This window comes from Chiloscyllium plagiosum, unplaced genomic scaffold, assembly GCF_037043375.1.
Source record: "Chiloscyllium plagiosum isolate Xiang-an unplaced genomic scaffold, Cpla_swu_hap1 HiC_scaffold_2, whole genome shotgun sequence".
NCBI lineage: Eukaryota > Metazoa > Chordata > Chondrichthyes > Orectolobiformes > Hemiscylliidae > Chiloscyllium > Chiloscyllium plagiosum.
The window spans coordinates 101,331,259-101,342,418 of record NW_028270140.1 but is presented as its reverse complement, the minus strand read 5'-3'; the positions used below and the strand labels follow the sequence as shown (position 1 = coordinate 101,342,418).

At 40.4% G+C, this 11,160-nt stretch overlaps 1 protein-coding gene across 2 annotated transcripts in view; it reads right to left on the bottom strand.

Moving 5' to 3' along the window:
- Positions 1-11,160, bottom strand: part of ell2 (elongation factor for RNA polymerase II 2) — a 112,290-nt gene that overhangs the window by 33,397 nt on the left and 67,733 nt on the right. For both annotated transcript variants that reach the window (XM_043709652.2, XM_087999052.1), the window contains one exon: positions 4,971-5,095. In XM_043709652.2, coding sequence (XP_043565587.1) covers positions 4,971-5,095 — 125 coding nt within the window. The remainder of the gene's footprint in view (positions 1-4,970; positions 5,096-11,160) is intronic.

The following is an 11,160-nucleotide window of genomic DNA, read 5'->3' as shown; positions in this document are numbered from 1 at the left end:
CACATGAATGAGAAAATGCAAAAGGCTCTTTTGAAGATATGGCTTGGCATGTGGAATTGGGTGGTGCAGTATTGAATGCTCCACATGAAACATTCAAATTTAGATGTCTAGACTACATTATGACAAACTAATCCTATTGATTTTCTACATCAACACACTTTCAAGTTCTAATTTTCCTTTGTCTTTTAAGTATTCACGGATATAATATGAATTAGCAGCACTTTATTTTTGTTTTAGATTTCAAACTTAAAAATGATTTGAAATCATAGTTATCATACTGTAGCTGTACTCTACCCAGTCAGCTATTTTATGAATACCTATGGCAAAATTAGCCTGCAGATTAGAATAAAAGATTTTTTTGTCACACAACAGGACAAGCACAACAATGTCAATTTTCAGACAAATCAACACTAATTGGAGAAAATGGTACCTACTGAACTGATTGACCATGGTACTGAAATGGAGAAAGCAACAGGTAACTATCTTCCCAAACTCTTCCCAGCTTGAACATATTCCTTGTATTTGCAGAGAATGGGTCCCTGAATGAATGTAGGTTGCTTCTAACAATGCCAGGTTTCTCACTTTAAGCTGAAATGATCATTTTAAATTGATTTAAATCAGTTAAAAACTATAATTAATTTCTCCTCTGGTGCAGAGTTACAATTCACAAAAATGGAGTATAATTTCATATCTCCTAACAGCCTCTTAAAACACACATCATTTGGATGAAAGCTCATCTCTCTAGTACTGAACTCACCCAGTTTTGCTGTATACTGCAGTCTGAATGCATCTAACACCTTAGGTGCTAACACTTAAGCAAATTGCTCCAAATTCCAATTCCAAAGCCTCCATTTCTGTAAAGACATTTTGAATAAATAAGAGTTTTTCATTCGTTTCCTCAGTTTGCTTCCGATTGTACTGTCCTGGTTTGGTTCGATTATTCTTTATCTTTGTCATTCAAATATTTACACAGGAGGTTCATCATTAATATTTTATCTGGAGATTGAAAGACAAAACTTCTCTGACCGTTCTTCATGGTTCCTTCACATTGTTGTTCTCTGGATCCTCAATGTGCTCATCTCCCTTTCAAAGCATGGTGACCAGAACTGCACTCCATAAGGATATATTTTAAACGTTATGTAGTCGTGTTAATCGTAATTAACTTTGCTTTTGCCTTGTGTTTTTCACAATGCCTCCATTTTGTAAGTGTTACAACCAGATCTCCAATTGTCACTGTTAATCCTGGGTCTAAATCAATGTTTAGAAAGGTAAAGTAACAGTTAAGAAGTTGAGCATGTATGGGTGAACAATAAACTGGTGGAAAGCCAAATTTTATGCCCCCTGCAGAGTTAAGAGTTTAGGACATTCTTAACATGATTTTTATTGCCTTTAAGCACACTTTTGGGGGATGGGAAGAGTGAGCTGGGAAAAATACACAGTGGGGGGAACAAGAGCACGAGGCAGAGTGAGTGAGAAATTTCTGATGAAGAGCTTACGCTTGAAACATCGACACTCCTGCTCCTCAGATGCTGCCTGACCGGCTGTGCTTTTCAGCACCACACTTTATGACTCTGATCTCCATCATCTGTATTCCTCATTTTATCCTACAGTGAGTGAGAAACAACTACTGGACAGGAAGTGGGGAGGCTGCAGAAGAACTTGGACAGATGGTGAGATTAGGTAAGAAAACAGTGGCAGATGGAATACAATGCAGGGAAGTGTGAGGTTATGCATGTTTGTTTGAAGACTGTTTGAAGACTGGAACGGCCTTGAAAATCTGAAGCACAAAAGGGATTTTGGGAGTCCGAGTTCAGGATTCTCAGGTTAACATGCAGGTTCACATGACAGTTAGGAAGGTAAATGCAATGTTGGCATTCATTTTCAGGAGGACTAGAATACAAAAGCAGAATGGACACGGAGAAGATGTTTCCACTAGGAGACACTGGTACCATTGGGCATAGTCTCAGAGTGAAGGGACAACCCTTTAGAATGGACATAAGGTGGAATTTCTTCAGTCAGAGAGTGGTGAATCTGTGGAACTCATTGCAGAAGGCTGTTGAGGCAGCAAAATCATTGAGTGTATTTAAGACAAAGATAGATAGATTGATGATTGTTAAGGGAATCGAGGGTTACAGGAAGATACAGGAGAATGGAGTTGAAAAACTGTTCGCCATAATCAAATGGTGGAGCAAACTCAACTGGCCAAAGGCCTAATTCTGCTCCTATATCTTATTGTCTTATGGATAGGGAGAGGAAGTCTCTCAACTTTGGTTCCAATTGATAACCAGGCAAATGCTCTGGGCACAAGGGTTCACTTTGGTATTGAAAGCAAGTAATGGCACCATTAAATCTATGCAGAGAAGATGAAGGCAACGTAGTAATGTCACTGGAGCAACAATCAAATGTTCAGGCTCATGCTTGGAGGAATTGTGTTCACATTTAAATTAAAATTATTCGAATAAATCTGAAATACAAGTCTGGCTGCAGAACAGCCACTTTGAAGAAAAGCTGTTAACCAGAAGACCCAAGTACTGTTCTGGGGACGAGGTCCAAATCCTGCCACCAGGATGTGGTGGAATTTGAATTCAATACAAAAACTGGAATTGGAGTCTACTGATGACCATAAACCCATTGCTGATTGTCAGAAAAAAACCATCTGGTTCACTAATGTCTTTTAGGGAAGGAAACTGACATCCTTACCCATGATCTGGCCTACATGTGACTCCAGACCCATTGCAATGTGGTTGGTTCTCAACTGCTTTCTGGGCAGTTAGAGACGGGCAATAAATGCTAGCCTAGTCAGTGATGCCCACTTCCCATGAATAGATTTTTAAAATCTTTAAATATTAGCAGAGTAACAGCAGACCAAATGGTTGACTCCTGCTTCCACACCCTATTAACGGATGAGTTCAACATATGATCTGCGGATCTGAACACATGCAGGGCAGGTGGTGCTCAAATAGTTCGGTGGATGGGTTGTTTGAAAGTTTGTGCACTCTCTCTGACATCACAGCTTCATCTCTGCACTTTCAGACAGAGCTTGTGGATATGTTGTGGCCGTCCGAATGAGCCTTCTCCATCTTGAGTCACAAACCAGAGTCACCCTGGAGTTGGCAGGTATGTCTGATTTGTTCAGGGATGCTTTATAAAAATCTTTAATGGGTTTCCACTGCCCTACATAGGAATCTCCTCCATAGCTCCAAGAAAAGCAGTTGCTTCAGGAGTACAGTGTCAGGCATGTGAATGACATGTTCCATCCAGCGGAGCGGATTTTGAGTGATTAACATCTCGATGCCAGAGACATCAGGAAATAGGATATTGCTGCCTTGATTGCCACCAAATGGGAGGTATCATGCAAAGGTACAAACGTTGATCTCCAATGTTGAAATGCGTGTTGAATTTTATCCAAATCTTTGAAGCATAAAGGAACATGTACATCATTAGTCAGAGATTCTCACCTCTCTTTTCCTCCATCAGCCAAAGACTGAGCTGGCATATAAATGGTGAAACTCATCCATGTCTCCAATGTCTGCACTATTCAAGAGGAAGCTTTCAAAGATAGGAAAGTGTTTCACATTTCCCCAAGTCATTATCTTTTGAGGTCCCTGAGAAGGCGCAGGTAACTGGTCAAAGAGCTTTCTGCAGTTACAGGAACGAATCAAAAGAGCAACTCAGAAAAACTCAGGTCTGGCAGCACCTGCTGAGAGAAAGCAGAGTGAATGTTTTAGGACCAATGACCCTTCATCACATGCTGAAAGAGGGTCATGAAACATTCATTCTGCTTTCTCTCCACAGATATTACCAGACTTGCCGAGTCTTCCACCAATTTCGGTTTTTGCTTCTTATTTCCAGCATCTGCAGTTCTTTGGCTTTTTTGTTGTTTAGAATCAAATGAGCAACCAAGTACAAAGTATTATCAAACAACTTGGCAAGATGCATATCTACACGTGAGATTTCTGTAGAGTAATGGTTCATTTGACTCCAGAACACAGTACAACTAGTCATCAACAAATGATTTGTATGAATGATACAATAAAAAGTGAGCGACTGAAATGAATTAATGAAGCGGAGGTTGTGAAGTAGTGATTGATTACCCATTCAGTAATTATGAAAATTATAAGAAAATGCTTCCTTCTTGTTAAAAGATGTCAAAACTAGGACAAAAAATAAATCAAAGACACTAATTACACGCCAACAAACAAAACGGAATATGGTCAGAGCCTGAACATTTTACCGATATGTCAGACATCAAAATTCCAACTCTGAAGCATTTAATAAATGCATTCAAAAGCAATTCACAAACCTTCTCAATAAGTAAGCAGAAGTGCTGACCACAGGGAAACAAACTTTGAATTGGGCTGCTGCATTGAACTCTTTTGGTTTGCTTACTGCATACGAAGAATTACAAAATTTGTTCTATTCCTAAAACTAGAAAACAATGTCTTACATTCTGCAGACCATTTTTCACAAGATTGGTTTCGGTAAATTTGAAAATATTCAAAACGCTTGCTGCCTTGTTAGTTCTTAGTTCACCTGTCATGGTGTTACCAATCTCTGGTCAAACAATATGTTGATAATGAAATTCTCAATTGTCTTTTCGAATCAATCAATCAATCATTCTCCTGACCTCATTCCTTCCTATCTAATTTCCTGCAAACCCAATAACCCTGTCAGATATCTGAATTCTTGAACATCAATTATTTTAACCTCGCCGTCATTTGTAGCTGTTTCCTCAGCTGCCTGTACACTACCCTGTAGAATCCTCTTTACAGCTCATAAATCCTGCCTTTTTGACAGATATTGGTCATCTGCATGCAAAATCTCCTTATATGGTACAATGTCATATTTTGTTTAATAAAACTTCTGTGAAGCTCCTTAAGGTTTGTTACTTTGTTAAAGATGCTAAACAAATAAGATTTATAACCTGTATCACTTCAAAAAAACCACTTGAACAAATTAAGTCAATTTACCTGGAAACTACTCTGTCAAACAGTTGTCGATCGTCTTCTGAGTAACCAGGCCAGTCTCGCTGAACATCCTTGTACACAAAATCCTTCACAGTATAAGAGTTGTCTTTTGGGTTTATATTAGCCACCTATAAGAAAGCAAGCTTTTATTCTCTTGTTCTAGATTAACTATGTAAAAAAAACAGAATTATGCTAAAATACTATTACGTATTTTAGGGCAATTATGGTATGGCACATCCAAAATTAAAAAGTTAGTTTATTAATTAGATGCAAAGAGCGATCACAACTTCAGGTTCCACTCCAAGCTTGGGGCATAAATGTAGGCTGACAGGCTTGTGTAGCATGAAGGATGTGGGGCTTATAGTTAAAGCAGTCTTCTGTACAGGTCCTATGGCTTAGGTAGAGGTTACTAGGTTAACTAAAAGGAGCTCTCTCTCAATCCAAGCTATACTTGGACCTCAATTAACATAATTAAAAAAAACAGACAACATCCCATTCACATTATTGTTGAGATCTCCCGTGTCTACTGACTTAATGGTGAAGTGCTTTTGCATATATTAAGACACTTTATAAATTCAAGACTTTCAGGGAGTTTTTTTTAAAATTAGGAGCCAAACTGGTTCTAATGAGTTCAGTCTTGAAACCTTCAACTAAGTTTTCTAAGTTCATTAATTAAGAGGTCACAAACTTTAAATATTTTCATTGAAGAAACATTAAACAGAAAACTGGTCTGGATTTAAATTTTTGGAGTGTCATTTTCACATCAGTAGGAATGAATTTTATTTTTTTTTAAACTCATGTGATAGTCAATGCTGAAGAAATTTCTTTTAAGATTCCCTAACAGCAAACCAAAGATCAGAAACCAGAGGCTGGCATGCTTCAAGGCAGGAGAGGGAAGGATTGTAAAATGCAGTGAAAGACCTAGCTGCCACCCACTTGCAACTGATATTACAGGGACAGTGCGGCTCTTGAGGCACTGTGGTAATGGCCAATGTTCAATGTCTACCTATTCCAGTGGTGTGTCACAACACATCAGAACAGGTTAATTAAAAATGTCTACAAGCTTAGTCCGTAAAATCTGCCCTCAAGACTTTAGGGGTCTTGTGTTGCAGCATTCCCATCTCAATCTATGAACCAAAGGGCTTGGGTTCAAGTCCCACCTCTTCCTCAGTGGTTTCAGAATTTCAGCTGCACAAAACAAGATAGATGTATGTGTCGAAGTAGTCCATTCAGCCAGTGAGATCACAACTGATCTATAACCCTCAGCTCCACATTCCTGCCTTTTCCCTATAACTCTTGATTCCCTTACTGATTAAAAAGATCAGTCTGAGCCTCTAATATATATGATCTAGACATGACAGCCCTTTGTCGTAAAGAATTCCACATATGCACTACCCTCAAAAAATCCCTCATTTATCAAATGTGTGACTTTTTAGTGAGATTATGCCCTCTTGTCTAAGATTATTCCAAAAGACAAAACAACTCTTCCAGATCAACCTTACCTAATATCCTTAGTATTGTAAGTTTCAATAAAGTTGCTCTTATTCTTCAAAGTTCCAAAGAGTACAGGCTAAATCTACTCAACATCTCTCCAGAAAACTGTTCCCTTTGTACCTGGTATCAGCCTAGCGAATCTTCAGCAGACAGCTTTAAATGCCAGTAAACCTTTCCTTAGAAAAGGAGCCCAAAACTATTCCATTTGTGATCTAACTAATGTTTTGTAAAGATGTAGTAAAACTTTCTTATTTTATAGCTGAAAATGTGTTGCTGGAAAAGCGCAGCAGGTCAGGCAGCATCCAGGGAACAGGAGAATCGACATTTCGGGCATAAGCCCTTCTTCAGGAATGAGGAAAGTTTGTCCAGCAGGCTAAGATAAAAGGTTGGGAGGAGGGACTTGGGGGAGGGGCGTCGGAAATGTGATAGGTGGAAAGAGGTCAAGGTGAAGGTGATAGGTCAGACTGGGGTGGGGGCGGAGAGGTCAGGAAGAAGATTGCAGGTTAGGAAGGCGGTGCTGAATTCGATGGATTTGACTGAGACAAGGTGGGGGGAGGGGAAATGAGGAAACTGGTGAAATCCGAGTTCATCCCTTGTGGTTGGAGGGTTCCTAGGCGGAAGATGAGGCGCTCTTCCTCAAAAAAGGACTACACCTCCTCCCACCCTGCCCCCTGTAAAAACGCCATCCCATTCTCCCCCAAGTCCCTCCTCCCTACCTTTTATCTTAGCCTGCTGGACAAACTTTCCTCATTCCTGAAGGGCTTATGCCCGAAACGTCGATTACCAAAAAAAAAATCTTTCTTATTTTATACACCATTCTCTGAAATAAAAGCCAACATTCATCTGCTTTTATTACTAATTGAACTTGAATGCTAGCTTTTTGAGAGATTCATGGTCAGGGATTTCCAAACCATAGTGCTGTAACTTTATACAAATCTTTTTTCATTCATGTAATATTCAACTCTTCTATTCTTCCTGTTTCGTCACCAACCTGGCTGGAAAACTGCATCCGGCAGGCTCATCTACCATGGAAACCAAGTCACTGAAAACCAAGTCAAACGCAATCGCAGAACATGGAATGTATAATCCTTTATGGATAACCAACAAAACAATTATCCAGAATGAAAAACTGCCCTTAACCTTGAGCACTTCAATAGTGATATTGCTGCTCTGTAGGAGACTCAGAGGTGGTGAATGCTAGCTGAGGGAAGAAGGTGGTAGTTACACCTTGTTCTGGAAAGGTGGACCCAAGAATTAATCCAAGATGCACAGAATTGGATTCACTATCAAGAATGAATTAGTCAACAAACTGTGTGGGCATCAATGTTAGAATAGTGAGGCAATCTACACCTTGCCAAGACCAACAGGCAATGGTCATGAATGCTTATTCACCAACCTTTGATGCGAGAGATGATCCAAAAGTCAGCTTTTACTCTTCCTTGAATCCCATACTCACCAACATCCTTAAGGAAGATAATTTCACCATCCTAGAGGATTTCAAGAGCAGTTTCAGAAAGGACACCCAACTCTGGAAGTGAACCAGGAACTGCAACTCTAGTGATATTCTCCTACCCACCAAATGTGCAGACACCAGCTGATCACCAACTCACTGTTCCACCAAAAAGACAAGTTCAACACTTTTTGGAGGTATCCATGATCAAAGCACTGGCACATGATCAACTACATCATAGTTGAATTCTGAAACCAAAAGGATATTCTTGTTACTAAAACAGTGGTAATTACCACTGCAGAGGACTGCTAGACAGACCACAGGTTGATCTGTTGCTCAATATCAAAATGCCACCAGAAGCAGTTCAAGATGCAGAATTAGTGCAGGGAGCTCAATGCTGAGCAGCTTCAAGAGCTGAGCAGACTTCCAACAAATGTCTTCACAAACCATCCAAGGATATCTTTTAAACAGAGCACAGGAAATCTTATAAGAGTCGAAGACCATTATCTCATGCTGTGAAGTAACCAGGACAAGGTGCTGCACAGGAGGCTGCTGAATAAGATAGCTGGCTTGCAGAAGGCAGATAGTGGGGGGATAAAGGGATCTTTTTCAAAATAGCAGCCAGTAGGGATCAGTGTTGGGACCTAATAGAATTTGTGTTATATATTAATGATCTGGACAAAGGAACTGAAGGCACTGTCATTTTCAGACTTAGCAACAAAGATGGAATAGATGCAATGTCCAGGAAGCGGAGATGCTACAGAAGGACTTGAACAGACTAGAAGAGTGGGCAAAGAAGTGGAAGATGGAATACAACATGGGAAAGTGAGAGGTTATGCACTTAGGTTTGAAGAGGAGAGATGTGGGCTATTTTTTAAATGGGGAAAGACTTGTGAAATCCGAAGCACAAAGAGGTTTAAGAGAAGCCAGAGTAAGGTCGAAGGTGAACGTGCAAGTTCAGGTGGCAGTTAAGTTGGCAAATGCAATGTTTGTACTCATTTCAAGATGGCAAGAATACAATAGCAGGGATTTATTACTGAGGTTGTAAAAGGCTGTGGCCAGACTGCACTTGAAATATTGAGCACTTTTGGGTCCTGTATCTGAGAAAAGATGTGCTGGCCCTCAGAGGTGGTCCAGGGGAGGTTCGTAAGATTGAACCCAGTATTGAAGAGCTTGTCAAATGAAGAGTGGTTGAAAACTCGGAGTGTTCTCAATTGGGTTTAGAAGGATGAGCAGGAATTCATTGAAACTTACAAAATAGAGAGCGCCCTGGATTGAGTGGATGTGGAGATGTTTCCATTAGTAGGAGAGACTTGAACCCAAAGCACCATTCAGGGTGATGGGACAACCCTTTAGAATTAAGATGAGGAGGAATTTTCTTTTTTGCAGAGGATGGCAAATCTGTGGAATTCACCGTGGCAGAAGTGTGTTGAGGCCAAGTCATTGAGTGCATTTAACACAGGGATAGATAAGTTCTTGATGAGCAAGGGGAGAAAACAGGATAATGGAGCTTAAAAATATAATCAGCCATGATTGAACGGCAGGAGACAAAAACTGCAAATGCTGGAATCTAAAATAGACTAGCAGGAGGCTGGATGAACACAGCAGGTCAGACAGCATTAGGAGGTGGAGCAGTCAACATTTCGGGTAGAACCCTTCTTCCACCCGAAACATCAACTTCTCCACCTCCTGATGCTGCCTGGCCTGCTATGTTCTTCCAGCCTCCTGCCAGTCCATTTATGATCGAAAGGCAGAGCAGGCTCGTTGTGCGAAGTGGCCTAATTCTTCTCCTATATCTTAGGGCCTCCGAAGGAAACAGCAAGGCTGATTCAATGAGAATGACCACATCTTTCAAGACCTCATTGAAAAAAAAGGAGGAAAGCACTCCAGGCCTGGCAAAACATCACCCGCAAAGTAAAGATGAGAATTTAGTCAAGGAAAAGGTAGAGTTACAAAGAAGAATGAGGGAAATCAAAATCAAATACTGGATTGAGTGTTGAGGAGCTACAACTCCTTGTTGACAAACATGATGCTCAAGGTTTCTTCGGTGCCATCAAAGCAATGCAAGAACCCAACACGCTTCACCTCAAACTGGTACAATGTAAGAATGGAACCAGTTTGAGACACAGAAAACATCCAATGGAGAGAGCACTTGGAAGAAGTCCTGAACCACCACAATCATTGACAAGGGTGTGTTTGAAGAAAGCCTCAATTCCCCAAAGATGATCTTAGACTCCCACAAAGACTGGCAGCAGTTGAAGTGCCATTAGATACTTAAAAATGGAAAAGCCGTAAAAAGTAAATGGATTCCAGTAAAAATTTTCAAATTTGAAGGAGTAGATCTCCAACAATTGTTCCTGAAAATCTGGGACAAAGAATAATACTCTGATCTCAGGGATGCTGCCACTGTCACCGTCTTCAGTAAAGGAGACAAAGTGGATTGTGGAAACGAACAAGGAATCTCCCTACACTCTAACAGCAGGAAGATCACTACCCAAATCCTCACGATGCAAGTTCTCCCAGTCTTAGGAAATCCTCGCTGAAAGCCATCATGGCCTGCGATCAACCTGTGGAACTATGGACATCATAATTTTCACTGCTTGGCAACTCCAGGTACAACACCAGCCATTCTATACGGTCTTTGAGTTGACCAAGGCTTTTGACTCAGTCAATCAAGAAGTGCTTATGGATGGTTCTGTCAAAGGGTGGCTGTTTAGTGAAATTCTTCAACATCTTATGTCTCCTCCACAATGAGATGTCTGTAGTCTTTACCAAGTATAATATGATAAGATTCTTTTGAGGTCAAGAAGGGATGTGTCATCACCCAGATACTTTTCTCCATCTTTATCGCCAGCATTCTTCATCTTGTCAAGAACATACTTCCCAATGGTGTGGACATTGGGCCCATTCTGTAGACATAAAAGCTTTAACCTCAATCTGTCAAAATCTGAGAAAATGGCAGCAAAGTCACTTGTGGAACTTAAGTAATTGAAAGACAATGTCATCTCTGTTCTCTCAGAAGAGAGTCGCAAGCCTCACTTAATGCCTTTGCAGAAGCTAACTGAATAATTCATCTCCGTCTGAACCCAGAGTCAAATCCTTCAAGCTGACCCAGGTCAGGTTCTGGTACATCACCCTATTAATGGCAATGGAGAACTCCTCTCGAATATGTTCCTTATCTGGCAAGTTACCTCTCATCTAAAGCTGATATTGATGTGGATATTCAACATCACATCCAATCTGAGAGTG